The 14523-nt window shown below is 50.1% G+C and overlaps 1 protein-coding gene across 2 annotated transcripts in view; it reads left to right on the top strand.

Moving 5' to 3' along the window:
• ADGRD1 (adhesion G protein-coupled receptor D1) overlaps window positions 1–14523 on the top strand; it is a 1635406-nt gene that overhangs the window by 926104 nt on the left and 694779 nt on the right. For both annotated transcript variants that reach the window (XM_069620079.1, XM_069620080.1), the window contains 2 exons: window positions 2204–2277; window positions 4544–4667. In XM_069620079.1, coding sequence (XP_069476180.1) covers window positions 2204–2277; window positions 4544–4667 — 198 coding nt within the window. The remainder of the gene's footprint in view (window positions 1–2203; window positions 2278–4543; window positions 4668–14523) is intronic.

Raw genomic sequence — 14523 nt, 5'->3', positions numbered from 1 at the left:
AAGCCCTCTACCTGGCGTCTCACGTGAGCCTCTACTTCCCACTCAGTATCTCTTGTCCTGCACTCTCCCTGTTGCCCAGTAAGCGCTCTCCACCTTACCTGTGTGACACCCCAATGTAATCACGTACCTCTGCACAGTCTTGCACCCTCCCTGTTACCCAGGAAGCGCTCTCCACCATACCTTTCTGGGCACCCCGATGTAATCGCGTACCTCTGCACAGTCTTGCACCCTCCCTGTTACCCAGGAAGCGCTCTCCACCTTACCTGTGTGACACCCCGATGTAATCGCGTACCTCGGCACAGTCTTGCACCCTCCCTGTTACCCAGGAAGCGCTCGTACCTCGGCACAGTCCTGCACCCTCCCTGTTGCCCAGGAAGGGCTCTCCACCATACCGTTCTGGGCACCCCGATGTAATCACGTACCTCTGCACAGTCAGCTTGCTTCAGCCCTATTGTGCCGTTTGTGCACTGCACCTGCGCCGATGCCCCATGCCACTGGCTATCCACCTCTACTGCTCTCTGGGAATTTTCTCTCAAGCCTGTGCATCTCTCACTGGTGCATGATCTAATGTCATCTATGCCCACACCAACTGCCCATGTTCATGACTCACAGGCATTATTATGATTCTGATTCTCGCCCCACCTCTGCCTGCTGGCCTCAGTGTACTGACCACACTGACTGTACTGGACTACTCTGCTTCTGCACCTTCCTCGCTTGCTCACTAGACTCTCTGGCTGCCTTTCATACTCTGGTCGCTCAAATCTAGGTGTGCTTTTCACTTGTAATCTTGAATTTTGAATCTAGGTGTGTGTTTCAAATTATTTTTGAATCACAAATCGTTTAGATCATGTAATCTACCCATGATGACTAGTGCAGCCCTGTAATGCTTATGCATTTAACCCATGACTACCTATTATGTCTCATGCAACCTTGTGCTGCTAATGCAACTTACCTGTAACTACATATGAAGTCTCATGCAGCTTTGTGCTGCTTATGCAATTTACCTGCAAACACTGATGATGTCTCATGCAGCCTTGTGCTGCTTATGCAATTAACCTGTAACTACCTGGGTTGTCTTGGCATTTTTGCTGTTCTGGTCATCCTTTCAACTGTGCACAGACCTTTGGCCAAGACACAAAGACATCCTTTCCTTGGATCCCAGACTCCAGATCTGGGGATGCTCTCAGTTTTTCTGAAGGGGTAATGTAGAGGGAGCTTGGCACTTGAATGCTTAACATGGCTGGGTGCTCTCTTGGGGGCCAGCACTTGCTGTGAGAAATCGAGCTCACTAATGAAGCCACGCATCCAGGTGAGAGCATCTTAGACTGGCTCGTTGCTGAAATTCGGGGACTTACTCAGCCCAATTGACAACATTTTGTACTGGAGGAAATCAGGAGCCACCCTGAGCATCTTAAATTAGCTAATGTTCCTTCATCCTGTTTCATAAAACCTGGGACTGGAGCAGATCTGGAGATGCCTGGAGCATCATTGCGTGCCTCGTGTGCAAAAGTGATCTACAAAGCTTTGCTCAAGGACATCTCAGAGATGCTCTCATGGACATCTATGAGATGCCCTCAAGGACATCTCTCACGTGCTCCAAGGACATCTCAGAGATGCCCTCAAGGACATCTCAGAGATGCTCTCAACGACATCTCAGAGATGCTCTCAAGGACTTTTCATAGATTCTCTTATGGACATCTATGAGATGCCCTCAAGGACATCTCTCACATGCTCCAAGGACATCTCAGAGATGCCCTCAAGGACATCTCAGAGATGCTCTAGTCTCAACGACATCTCAGAGATGCTCTCAAGGACATCTCACAAATGCTCCAAGGACATCTCTGAGATTCTCTCAGGACATCTCGGAGATGCTCCAGGCAGCTTCGAATTTGCTCCATTTCAATGCTTTTAGTAATGATTATCATTATAATTGCTTATTTATAGCACCCTTAATATCCAGAGGTTTCTAAGCGGGGCCCGGGTATCGAACATGTGTTGCTCCACGCCATCTTGCTTCCAAAGCGAGCGCGTTGCCCCTGAGCTATCCTCCCGAGACGTGGGAGGGACTAGGCCCCTGGCATCGGAATCAAGCTTTGCATGTTGCACAGAACTGGCTCACTTGCTATGAAGACCTGCAGTCAGTAGTACGCCACCTTGGTGCTGTAGTTTCCTGTCTCTTGAACCTTGGTTTTGTGTTTTTCAGACGCAGAGGCTGCACCGCGCAGAAGCGAATGACAGCAACAAGGTGTTCCTGTACTGCGCGTTCCTGGACTTCACGTAAGTCTGGTCATGTAGAAGGAACTACAGCATCTCTTTGGGTCTGATGACGAGATTGGCGGTATTTCCTTAGGAAATACCGCAAACTGTAATCCCATTACTGTCTCCCTGAAGCAACGTGAAGTGTCTGAATGACTCAGGGCCAAGCCAACACTTCAGTTACTCCCCATTTTGGAGTCCCACAGGACGTCATGGGTAGTTCATGTTAATATAGGTGGCCATTACCGCATGGGCTGACTACCACGTGAGGTAATACTCTGGTGGAGGAAATTACCTAAACACAAAAGCTGGCGGAAGAGATGCGTTTCACTTCTGAAACTTTGAATTTGGCAGAGCATCAAAATATCCAGGGCCTGATTTTGAAGCGGGTGTTAATTACTGAAAATCTCGTAAAAAGTGGTAATGTCATTTTCGGTAATTAACATCTATTCTGAAGGTGGTGCATCGGACTGAATGCAGCACTTTCGGAATTTGGGTGCCGGTTGTTAGGAAGGGCTGAAAACCGACCTAGCAACCGGCACTTTCGATATCTGTGATTTTGCAAAGGTATTCTTATGGCACTCCTCCAATTTCAGAACTGCCTGAAATTGGCGCCGATGTGCGTTAGCAAATTGGTGTCCAGGAGGAGTGGCACAAGAAGCACGGTGACACGTGGATGTCGCAATTGTCTATTGTGACAGGTAGCTGTCACAATATCCAATTGCAGCCCAAATGATGCACAAACGCATTTATAATCGCCCAAAAACCAAGACTGCCACTACTTTCCTTCCTACCTGCTGGCCTCCTGCAGTCAGCACGTGCGTTTTGTTTAGATCTCGGCAGCATTTTCGTTAAATAACGATTCCCTCGTTATTTAACGCAAGTGCTGCAGAGATCCGCAATCCGTCTGTTTCCAGTAAAAACAGGTGTTTTACAGCAAGAGCACTGTCGTGCTTTACGAAGACGCCCAGTCCCACCCAGAATAGTCGTGGTGCCTATGCGTCAAGATATGGCGCAGTGATACATGCTAATTAACACGCTCACTGAGCCGTCATGAGAATCGAGCCCCCAGTACCTGAGAATAGCAGATGTTACCACTAGTGGCAAACTTGGAATCAGGCTCCTCTGTCCATGTTTTTCTCCTTCACTATCATTCATGATGTATGTTATGATATGATATGATATGATAGTTTATTTATATAGCGCCTATACACAAGGTGTTCCAAAGCGCTTCAAGGCAAGGAAGGGAACAAGGGAAAATACAACGACATTCTTACAGGCCATGAACAGTAAGGATGTGAAATTAACTATCGTACTCGGCCTGACGACATTTCAGATAGTGCAAGAGCTAAGACATAGATAAGGAAGGGAGGGGGAGAGTGGGAAGGTAATGGAACCGGACTGGCGACTACCGTACTAGGCCTGACGACATTTCTGGTAGAGCCGGAGAAAAACAAAAGGCGAGGGAGAGGGGTGCAGAAAGGCAGGGGAGGAACAAAACAAGTGACTATCGTACTAGGCCTGACAACGTTTCAGATAGTGCTGGAGTAAGGGGGGGGCAACAGTAAGGGGATAGGGGAGCGACAGACGAGGTTGCTATCATAGTAGACCCAGGGACAATTCTGATAGAGTAAGTGCATAGAAGAAAGTAAGGGGAGGAGGGGAGGAGATAGGAAAAGGGAGGGGAGAGGGAAGGGGAGGAGAGAACAGAGATTAAGCAGTCAAACAGAGTGGAGAAGCAAGAGAGGAGAGCTAGTACAATTGCAGAAGTCAGTAGTAACACATAATGTTGCAAGCCAGGATACAAGATGAAGAGGGGAACAGCATGATTCAGGGCCACCATAAGCACAAGATGCAAAGGAAGTCCAGCATGAGAGTTGAGACAGGGTGACGCACCGTGACCCACATGTAGGCTGGTGAATGGGGTTAGGGCCTGCCTTTTTGACGGATGACAGAGGGCTTTAGTAGAAGGGGGTAACCCCGATGGAGGCCCTCTCACTGCATTCATAACACATAATGCAGAGGAGCTCTGGGGTAAGACCTGGCTGGTTCTAGGTTATACTGAATTCTAACATTTCGTTTATGGCGCAAAGAGAGCAGAACCTATGGGATTCATGGGAAAGCGGGTGTATGTCGATATGTGTCCACGTCTTTTAATGCTGTTTGCGCATTCGCAATTGGAGCATACGCAGTTGCCATTTTTGCATGCACAGTGCATTTCCCCAGACAGCTGCACCCAGAAATGTGTCATTTATCACAATTCCCCATTCTCTCATTTCCCCCCCAGCTCTGGTTCCCCCGTTTGGTCCAACGATGGCTGTGAACTTACGAAGAGGAGCGCCAACTACTCCATCTGCCGCTGCAACCACCTCACCAACTTTGCCATCCTCATGCAGGTGGTGCCCCTGCAGGTAAGGCACTGGCATCTTCCAGCTGGGCACCCCTAGAGGGGAGCTCAAGATTGGCAGAAGTATTGTGTGAGTCAAATGTTGCAATACAGTGACACATGTGCAATGGAAAATTCCTTCAGTCTGACGTCACTGCCTAGAGCTTTCTGGAACAAGGTCATGGGAAATAACATCATGGTAGCAGGCCTAGACATCCACAAAGCTGCAGGGCAAGCTCATTAAATGGTATGTTATGGAAAAGGCTTGTATTATAGCGTGGCTTCTGTCGTTTGCACCGCCTCTTCACGCTGTAGGTCCTGAACCGCCCGCGGCCACAACCACAGTGGCAAAGTTCTCCTCTCCTGCTAGGACCGCCCCCAACTACGCCTGCGACAGAAGAAAGATCTTAGCACAATGTACAGAAAATATCAGTCAAACATTTCTAGTATTACACCCGTTCCAACAATATTCCAAATAAACTACCGACCTGAAACGGAAACACGATTCCTCGCTGTGCACTCTCTGTATTATACCGATTCCACCTTCTGCCAGGAACCCATAGAACCCCAAGGCACCTACCGGCCTCTGGATCAATACCTCCACCTGCACCCACCGCAGGTGCTGCAAAAAGGGAGAGGGAGGGTGGGACTACAGGCGGGTGGGGGGGCTGCGGCCAACAAAGAGTATGAGCAACAGCAGCCCCCCCTTATGAGTGCTCCGGTCGGACTCGGGGATGCCAACCTACCCTCTAGGCGGGAGGAAGAGGTGGGGTCTTGTGTAGCCCCGGGTGGCGCGGTAAGAGGGTGGCTGCGGGGGTCGGGACAGCCTCTTAGCGGGGTGACCCCCACTGTGCCGTCCCCCCCTGCACATAGTAATGAAAGCAATGAGACCAGGGTATGCTAAGCTCATAAAAATCGAGACAGAAACAGTGGCACATTTTGGAGACACAAACATCGCCGTTTATTGTAGCACAGAAATCGGGTGGTCCCATCCACATCAGTAGACAAGATTATACGCAAGGGGTGGTCCGTGCCACTCCCCGTTTGCCATTTTGCAAAGGGCGGCCATCCGCTTCTGGTTTCCATGACTGCCAGTCAGCCTAAAGAGCGGCCATTCACTTCTGGTTTCCATGACTGCCAGTCAGTCTAAAAAGCAGCCATTCACTTCTAGTTTCCATGACTGCCAGTCAGTCTAAAGAGCAGCCATTCACTTCTAGTTTCCATGACTGCCAGTCAGTCTAAAAAGCGGCCATTCACTTCTAGTTTCCATGACTGCCAGTCAGCCTAAAGGGCGGCCATCCGCTTCTGGTTTCCATGACTGCCAGTCAGCCTAAAGGGCGGCCATCCGCTTCTGGTTTTCATGACTGCCATTCAGCCTAAAGGGCGGCAGTCCGCTTCTGGTTTTCATGACTGCCAGTCAGTCTAAAGAGCGGCCATTCGCTTCTGGTTTTCATGACTGCCAGTCAGTCTAAAGAGCGGCCGTTCGCTTCTGGTTTCCATGGCTGCCAGTCAGCCTAAAGAGTGGCCATCCGCTTCTGGTTTCCATGACTGCCAGTCAGTCTAAAGAGCAGCCATTCACTTCTGGTTTCCATGACTGCCAGTCAGTCTAAAGAGCGGCCATTCAGCCATCGGCTTCTGGTTTTCATGACTGCCAGTCAGCCTAAAGAGCGGCCATTCGCTTCTGGTTTCCATGACTGCCAGTCAGCCTAAAGAGCGGCCATCCGCTTCTGGTTTTCATGACTGCCAGTCAGTCTAAAGAGCGGCCATTCGCTTCTGGTTTCCATGACTGCCAGTCAGTCTAAACAGCGGCCATTCGCTTCTGGTTTCCATGACTGCCAGTCAGCCTAAAGGGCGGCCATCCGCTTCTGGTTTTCATGACTGCCATTCAGCCTAAAGGGCGGCAGTCCGCTTCTGGTTTTCATGACTGCCAGTCAGTCTAAAGAGCGGCCATTCGCTTCTGGTTTTCATGACTGCCAGTCAGTCTAAAGAGCGGCCGTTCGCTTCTGGTTTCCATGGCTGCCAGTCAGCCTAAAGAGTGGCCATCCGCTTCTGGTTTCCATGACTGCCAGTCAGTCTAAAGAGCAGCCATTCACTTCTGGTTTCCATGACTGCCAGTCAGTCTAAAGAGCGGCCATTCAGCCATCGGCTTCTGGTTTTCATGACTGCCAGTCAGCCTAAAGAGCGGCCATCTCCTTCTGGTTTCCATGACTGCCAGTCAGCCTAAAGAGCGGCCATCCGCTTCTGGTTTTCATGACTGCCAGTCAGTCTAAAGAGCGGCCATTCGCTTCTGGTTTCCATGACTGCCAGTCAGTCTAAACAGCGGCCATTCGCTTCTGGTTTCCATGACTGCCAGTCAGCCTAAAGAGCGGCCATCCGCTTCTGGTTTTCATGACTGCCAGTCAGTCTAAAGAGCGGCCATTTGCTTCTGGTTTCCATGGCTGCCAGTCAGCCTAAAGAGCGGCCATCCACTTCTGGTTTCCATGACTGCCAGTCAGTCTAAAGAGCGGCCATTCGCTTTTGGTTTCCATGACTGCCAGTCAGCCTAAAGAGCGGCCATTCACTTCTGGTTTCCATGACTGCCAGTCAGTTTTTCTCGGGACCGCTCACTTCAGGTGACAGAGTATCAGCTGTGCCTAGTAGTAGTCAGTGCCCGTCAACCGGCTTTGGCTCGAGTGCGACCATTCCTGAACCACTCGTGGCTGCAACCACAGTGTCAAAGTTCTCCTCTCCGGCTATGACCACCCCCCAACTCTTCCATGCTTTGGGAGTGGGTCCCCAGATGCACTCATTGTCCCCATAACTGTGCTCTTTAACTGCATGCCAATCCCCTATCTATGTCTGCTTACTCACAACCTACCCCATGATAGGGCTGTGAACGCCCCCACAGGGAATACATATCGGTATCTTCACACATCGAGCTAACAGCGTCTGTTTGCCAGGTCGGTTACTCCCATAACCTTCGTATTGATCTCTTCATATCTCAGTGCAGTGGGCTAACTTTCTGGTGCACAACTAGTAAGTTGATCACTTTCCCATACCCCCGTGTGATCCCCCTTTTACTTTTAGGGGAAACAGTTATCGGACGCCATGTCCCTGCCAGGTCAGTTATCGCCATAACTATGCCACTAACCAAATGGTATTTTAAGAGGCATGTTGGACCACACTAGGATATCTGCAACCAGCACTGAACGCACAGGCTATCCGGCTCTCAACCATGTGTTTGCATTTTTGGGCCCTGTTTGCAACCTGTCGGCTAGTTAGAGGAGCCCTGTTTGCAACCTGTCGGCTAGTTAGAGGAGCCCTGTTTGCAACCTGTCTGCTAGTTGGGGGAGGTCAGTCACCCACCCTGTAGGTGACGTTCCACCCAATTGGCCGTAACCTGCTTTAGTAGTCCTTAGTTTGCCATTTTCCGTACTGGTAACGGAAAATGCCATCATAGCCTGCAAGTGGGCCGGGACTCCCTAGTCTCTTGTACCATTGAAGGCCTTGTGGCCCCCCAAACACCTAGTAACAATGCACATGCCTGTCGCTTTTAACCCTAGCATTGTAGCAAACCATCATTTTAAATTGTCATTGTACTTAAGCCATCATCCAGTCTTACCGCCGGGATGTACCTCATGGGAGTGTCCTACACTTACCACATTTTTGGGGCTATTCTGCTGTGTTCATGACCCTCTCCTGGGACCCACCTAAGGCGGTCCTCAAATATATCCATATACTATGACAACACCTAATCATAAGTCTGTTATTGACACCAGTAGGTATGCAGAATATCCCCAGTGGGCCCCGCTGGTGATGAAGGGCCCTCTGCTGGGCCTGTAATTCCATTATCCTTTGTTGGTTCCTACCACCAGACCAGCTCCAATCATAGGAGGGGGGGTTCTTAGGATTACTCAGAGTTGATTATGCCCTGGTCTCATTGCTTTTATTACTATTTGCGGGGGGGGGGTGGCAAAGTTGGGATCACCTGGCTAAGTAGGAGCGGAGCGAGCAGAGTAACGTTATGTTAGGTGGCATTTGTAAGGTGAAACGTTTGCCATTTTGTTGGTTGCGTCGGTGGGCATGAAGATCTTCTTACTGGGGCGGGGTACCCGCCAGAAAGTTCCGGAAGGCATCTGGGGTGATGCATGGATCCAGATTCTCACCACCCTGGAGTCGATGGTGAGTTCTTTTTTCCGCTCAGGATCGTCAGACTTCGCCGTCTTCTAACACGTCTGGGTGTCAGTTTGAGGGATCTTTTATCAGTGTGGTTCTGGGCTCAGGTTCGAAAGACCATCAAGCCGTCCCGGATCGCCCGGGTGACTGTTAGGGGCAAGCGCCTAACCATATATCAAAAAGAACGCCTCAGGTGGCCAAGATGACGCCGAGTTACTTTCATGGTGAATACGACACTCCAGAAAACATATCAACACCTTTTAAACATGTCCTGGGGATGTCTGCTACAACTTGCTCCCTCCTACCTTTAGCGTCTGCAGATTGACCCCATTTTCACTCTGACTCTTCAACTCTCTCGTTCTGTGTCTAATTGTATCTCTCACGCTCTCTCTTGCCCTCTTTCCATCTCCACTAACAGATATACCATGCACAGTGTGCAACAATAATCAGGGATTAGCAGGTGGGGGCTGTCTGGGAGCTCCCCTTATTTCCCTCGGTGCTAGGGATTCTGGGAAGGATTAATCTTTTGGTTTAGAGACAGCACTTTCTGGGATATGGAAACACAGGGCACCATTTCTAGTTTCTTGGTACTCCTGCGCAGTCAACACACAATCCCAATATTCCTGCCCAAGTTCGAACGCCTCCGTACCTCCCGCAAGTGCCTCTCAACCCTCAGCAGAGTCTGAAGCAGCAGAACTCCGCCAGCCACCTCCTGTCTCAGGTCAGCCCCTGCCCAAGCTCAGCGCTATTGCAATGGCCACACCGCCGAATGCCCTACCACATCTTGCATCCCGCTGCCACGCCCTACACCCCCTTCCTGCCCCCTCTCCTCCAACTACCCGCCACTTCCCGTGTGTTCAGGACCACTGCTACCTCACCTGCACCCACCCTCACAAAACCTGCCCTCAAACCGACAGCTCCATGCGCACCTGCCCAGTCCACACCAGGGCCAAGCTAGCCTGGCCCCGAAGCGTCCTCTCCACCTTAGAATGCCAATCCTACTCACTCCTCCCCCTTGCACGTAACGGAACCATCACAGCACCCGCACAAGGCACCTCCACCACGCTGGACCTGAAAATGCGACCTGCACTCAGCCCACCACAAATACATTGCACTCCTGGTACAACAACATGATTAGGCCCACTTCCTGTCATCCGGCACATGGTCCCCTTCCCTCCCCCATGCTGCCCATACATACTCTAGCGACCTCAAGACAGAATACCAGCCGACACAACCGTACGACCACGGCCATCTCCCTTCCACTGCCCCCGGCTTACCAATATCCCCAACACCACCCAACTCCTTTGCACCCTAATCAATACGCAATCTATGGTAGCTCATGCTACCGACATACAAGACGTTATCATTAAAAACAACATTGACATCCTGGCCGTGACGGAAACCTGGCTCACCCCATCTGCCGCCCCCTCACTTTCCATCTCCAACCCCCCTGGCTACGACATTCTGTGTAACGACAGACTCAACAGAAAAGACGGTGGAGTTGCCTTCATCTAGAAAGTCTCCCTTGCTCTATATGCCGTCGACTCTACCAGCCTCTCACATTGTGAGACCATCACAGCCAAACTATGCTGCTCACCCAACTTCACTCTCACCATCCATCTACTCTACCGATCCCCTGGCCCGGTCGCCACCTTTGTAGCCGAGCTCATCCAGCTCATTTCCTCCACCCCCAAACCCACCTCCCAACTTCTCATCCTTGAAGACCTCAACTTAGGCTTCAACGACCCAGTGGATCCTGAGGCCTCCCCCCTAGCCAGCTTCACTGCAGCACTTGGTCGCACCCATCTCATTCTGTCACCTACTCACCTTAACGGGCAGACCCTTGAGTGTCTCTTGGACCATAATTTTAACAGCTCCATTGTTTCCAACCAACCCTGCCCCTGGTCGGATCAAAATATTTAGTTCACAATCCCCTGCCCCAACAAATGCTCCAAAATCCACATCCCCTTTGCGCCCACCGTTGCTCATAGCAACCTCACTGGGGATAATATTCTCCCCCTCCTCAACCAACCACTTCCCCCTCTCCTTGACACAGACAGCTTGGTAGACCACTATAACACCTTGCTCACTAATGCAGCCAACTCCCTAGTCCCCATCAAAGCCTGCAAAGCAAAAAACTCTAGGCATAACAGCTCTTGGTTTACCTAAGACCTTCGCTGAATCCAAGCGCAAAAACAGGCAGCCGAAATGGTGTGGCAAAAATACCCCACGCCTGAAAACAAAGACACCTTTGCTGTCCTCGCACACACCTATAAGCAAGCCATCCACACGACCAAAGCAGCCTCCTACAACAATAGAAGTGCCTTGGCATCCTTCATTTACCATGCGCTCTTTGCCATTCTTCAGGAATTAGAATCCCTGATTACACCTCCCACCACCACAGTGAAAGACACCCAGAGGTGTAATGACATACAGAATGTCCTCACAGGAAAAATCACCAACCTGCAAACCAAAACCAACTCCAAGCTCCTGACACACCAAACACTGAGGCGCCAGCCTTCTCACCCCACCCTCTGGGCCACATCAATCCTTTCACCTTCAAACCTATTTCCACCACCGATATTGCTGCCATAATAAAAGGTCTCAAACCCTTCATGTGTAAAGGCAGGGTCTGTCCCACTTCACTAGTAAAGGAATGCGCTGAACGTCTGCTTCCCCTCATTGCTTCCATCATCATCTCCTCCTTTGCTACCTACCACGTTCCTGTCTCACAGAAAGACTCCTGGGTCTGTCCCCTCCGAATAAAAAGCATTGCTGGACCCCTCTATTCTGACCAACTACAGACCGATAACCACTGTCCCTTTTCTACTGAAAATTATTGACAGAGTGGCTTATCTTCAAATCCAAAGCTTCCTGCAAACCCACCACATTCTCAGCTCCCGACAGTCAGGCTTCCATCCAAGAAACGGCACCGAAACAGCCCTCCTCGACTTAAAGAACCAATTTACCAACTTCAACGACGCTGGTAAAATCTCTCTCTTCTTGCTTCTTGACCTCTCTGCTGCCTTCGATCTTGTCAACCACCGTATTTTTTGCCACCACCTCACTTCCTCAGCTCACTTTTCTGTCACTGCAGCTGACTGGATCTCCTCCTTCCTTTCAGACACAACCTCCAAAGTCTTTTCAGGTGAAGCCTCTGCATATCCCAAAGTCCCACAGCTACCTCCTTTAGTGTCCCTCAAGGCTCCTGCATCTCCCCGACCCTTTATATCATCTACACTAAACCCTTTTCGACCACCTGGACTCCCTTGACATTGCATACACAAACTAGGCAGACGATACCCAGTTCTTGGTGCCCCTATCTGGTGACTATGCCCAGGACAGCCTCAAGGTTAACACTATCTATGAAAAAGTTCAAACCTGGATGGCCTCCCACTCCTTGTGCCTGAATGACGAAAAAACGGAGCTCCTCCTGGTGGGCACCCCTGTGCGGGTCTCCAAACTTGCCCCTGCTTACAACTCTTTCACCATTGATGGCCATTGATGGCCACACCACCCCGGTAGCTCCTACCGCCAAAACCTTGGGGGTCTACCTGGATGCCCATTTCAATATGTCGAGGCAAGTCGAGGAAAGTCAACCACATTGCCTCCACTTCCGCTTCCACTTCTGCCACCAGAACATCTGGAAAGAACCTGAACAAGCTACAAATCGTACAAAACAATGCCATCCGAGCAGCAGTAGACCGAAGGAAACATGACCACATCTCTGACGCAAGAAGAGCCGCTCACTGGCTGCCTGTAAGGGAAAGGCTCTAATTCAAAGTCCTTTCCATCTCTCACCGGTGCCTTTCAAAAGATGCACCCTTCTACCTTAGCCGGATGCTTAACAGACACAAACCGGCTAGACGGCTTCGCTTCTCAAACAAGCACCTCCTAGCCGTACCCGGGGTTCGCTGAAAGAAAGCAGGGGGATCCAGGTTCCCTGCATGTGCAGTCACCCTTTAGAACAATCTACCTCTCACGCTGCGATCCGACCCCTCATACCTGTCATTCCGCAAGAACCTCAAGACTCACCTATTTTGCTAAATCTGCTTCACCTTGCCCACGTCACCTGTTTTGTTCCTTTGCCTGATGCATATTTGCTGTATCTAGCGCCTAGATGCCTGCTGGCTTTGTGCGCTGTTATAAATACACAATAAATAAATACACATGTTCTGCGTGTGACGCAATTCCAGGAAACACTGGTTTGATGTACTTGAGGGAAGAAACATGGTTCGGTACTGTGAAATCGCATTATCATACTTTCAAATCCTTTTCAGGGACCTGCCTAAGTGGAGTGCGATCACATATTGGACCAAATAAGGAGCCAATGAGGCATTATCAGGGGGAAATGGTATAGTGCTTAGAAAGTGGACGACCACATACAGTGTCATAGTTGGATATAAGATATGGGAAACTGACAACCATGGAGAGGGGAAGTGACATTCTCAGCAACAGTGAGGAGCAATGTATGGACTGGGGGTTGGTTGCAAGAGTTATACGCTGTTTAGTATGTGTTGCCCTTAGAGTGGCCTGGAGAACATTGCTTACTAACCCGACTAAACCTGGAGAACATCGCTCACTAACCCGACTAACCATGCAGAACATCGCTCACTAACCCGACTAACCCTGGAGAACATTGCTCACTAACCCGACTAACCCTGCAGAACATCGCTCACTAACCCGACTAACCCTGCAGAACATCGCTCACTAACCCGACTAACCCTGCAGAACATCGCTCACTAACCCGACTAACCATGCAGAACATTGCTCACTAACCCGACTAACCCTGCAGAACATCGCTCACTAACCCGACTAACCATGCAGAACATTGCTCACTAACCCGACTAACCCTGCAGAACATCGCTCACTAACCCGACTAACCATGCAGAACATTGCTCACTAACCCGACTAACCATGGAGAACATCGCTCACTAACCCGACTAACATGGCAGAACTTCGCTCACTAACCCGACTAACCCTGGAAAACATCGCTCAGTAATCCGACTAACGCGTGGCCAGGACCAGCTCTCCAGGTGGTCAGCCCATCCCAGAATAATCAATGATGACAGATGATGGGAGTTGTAGTCCACAACATATGGAGATCCAGAGGATGCAGACCGCCCGCCTAGACTCACAATTGTGTACATGCGTGGGGTTTCTTTATTTTTCTTTCCTCCTTTTTGTTTATTTTCTTCTTCCCTTTTGTGTTTCCCTAACTTGACATTCCGTTTTAAACCACAGAGTGATGATTCATGAGCTCCTGGCTTGATGTACACAAAAGAGCACACGCATCAACCTTCTATCCCATGGTTCCACACGAGCAGCCTATGTCCCTGAAGTATGGTGGTGTAGCTTTCTTGACATATTCTTTATATATATAAATATATATATATATATATGTATATATATATATGTTAAATGTTAAATGTTAAAGGTATTTGTAGCGCGCACCGTCACCAACGGAATTGGTCCCCAGGCGCTCTGGCGGATCTGTAAACGAGAAGGGGGGATGGGTTAGTAAGGTGAAGAGGGAGTGGGATAGTGAGAGGAGTGGTGTTCTGTTGGCAGCTTCAACTCGGTATACACCAGATGCTGAGCTTTGGTGCTGGTATCTGGTCTGTGATAGGCCGCGTGTGCTGTTGGTCCGGCTTATGTGTTGTTGCAGTGTTGTGAAGTGCGTGCGGCTTGTTGTGCGAGAGATGGTTGTGTGAGTTTGAGTGAGA

Source organism: Ambystoma mexicanum, chromosome 10 (genome assembly GCF_040938575.1).
Source record: "Ambystoma mexicanum isolate Mex_15411 chromosome 10, UKY_AmexF1_1, whole genome shotgun sequence".
NCBI lineage: Eukaryota > Metazoa > Chordata > Amphibia > Caudata > Ambystomatidae > Ambystoma > Ambystoma mexicanum.
The sequence above is the reverse complement of the archived record's forward strand: the minus strand, read 5'-3'. Positions and strand labels throughout refer to the sequence as shown.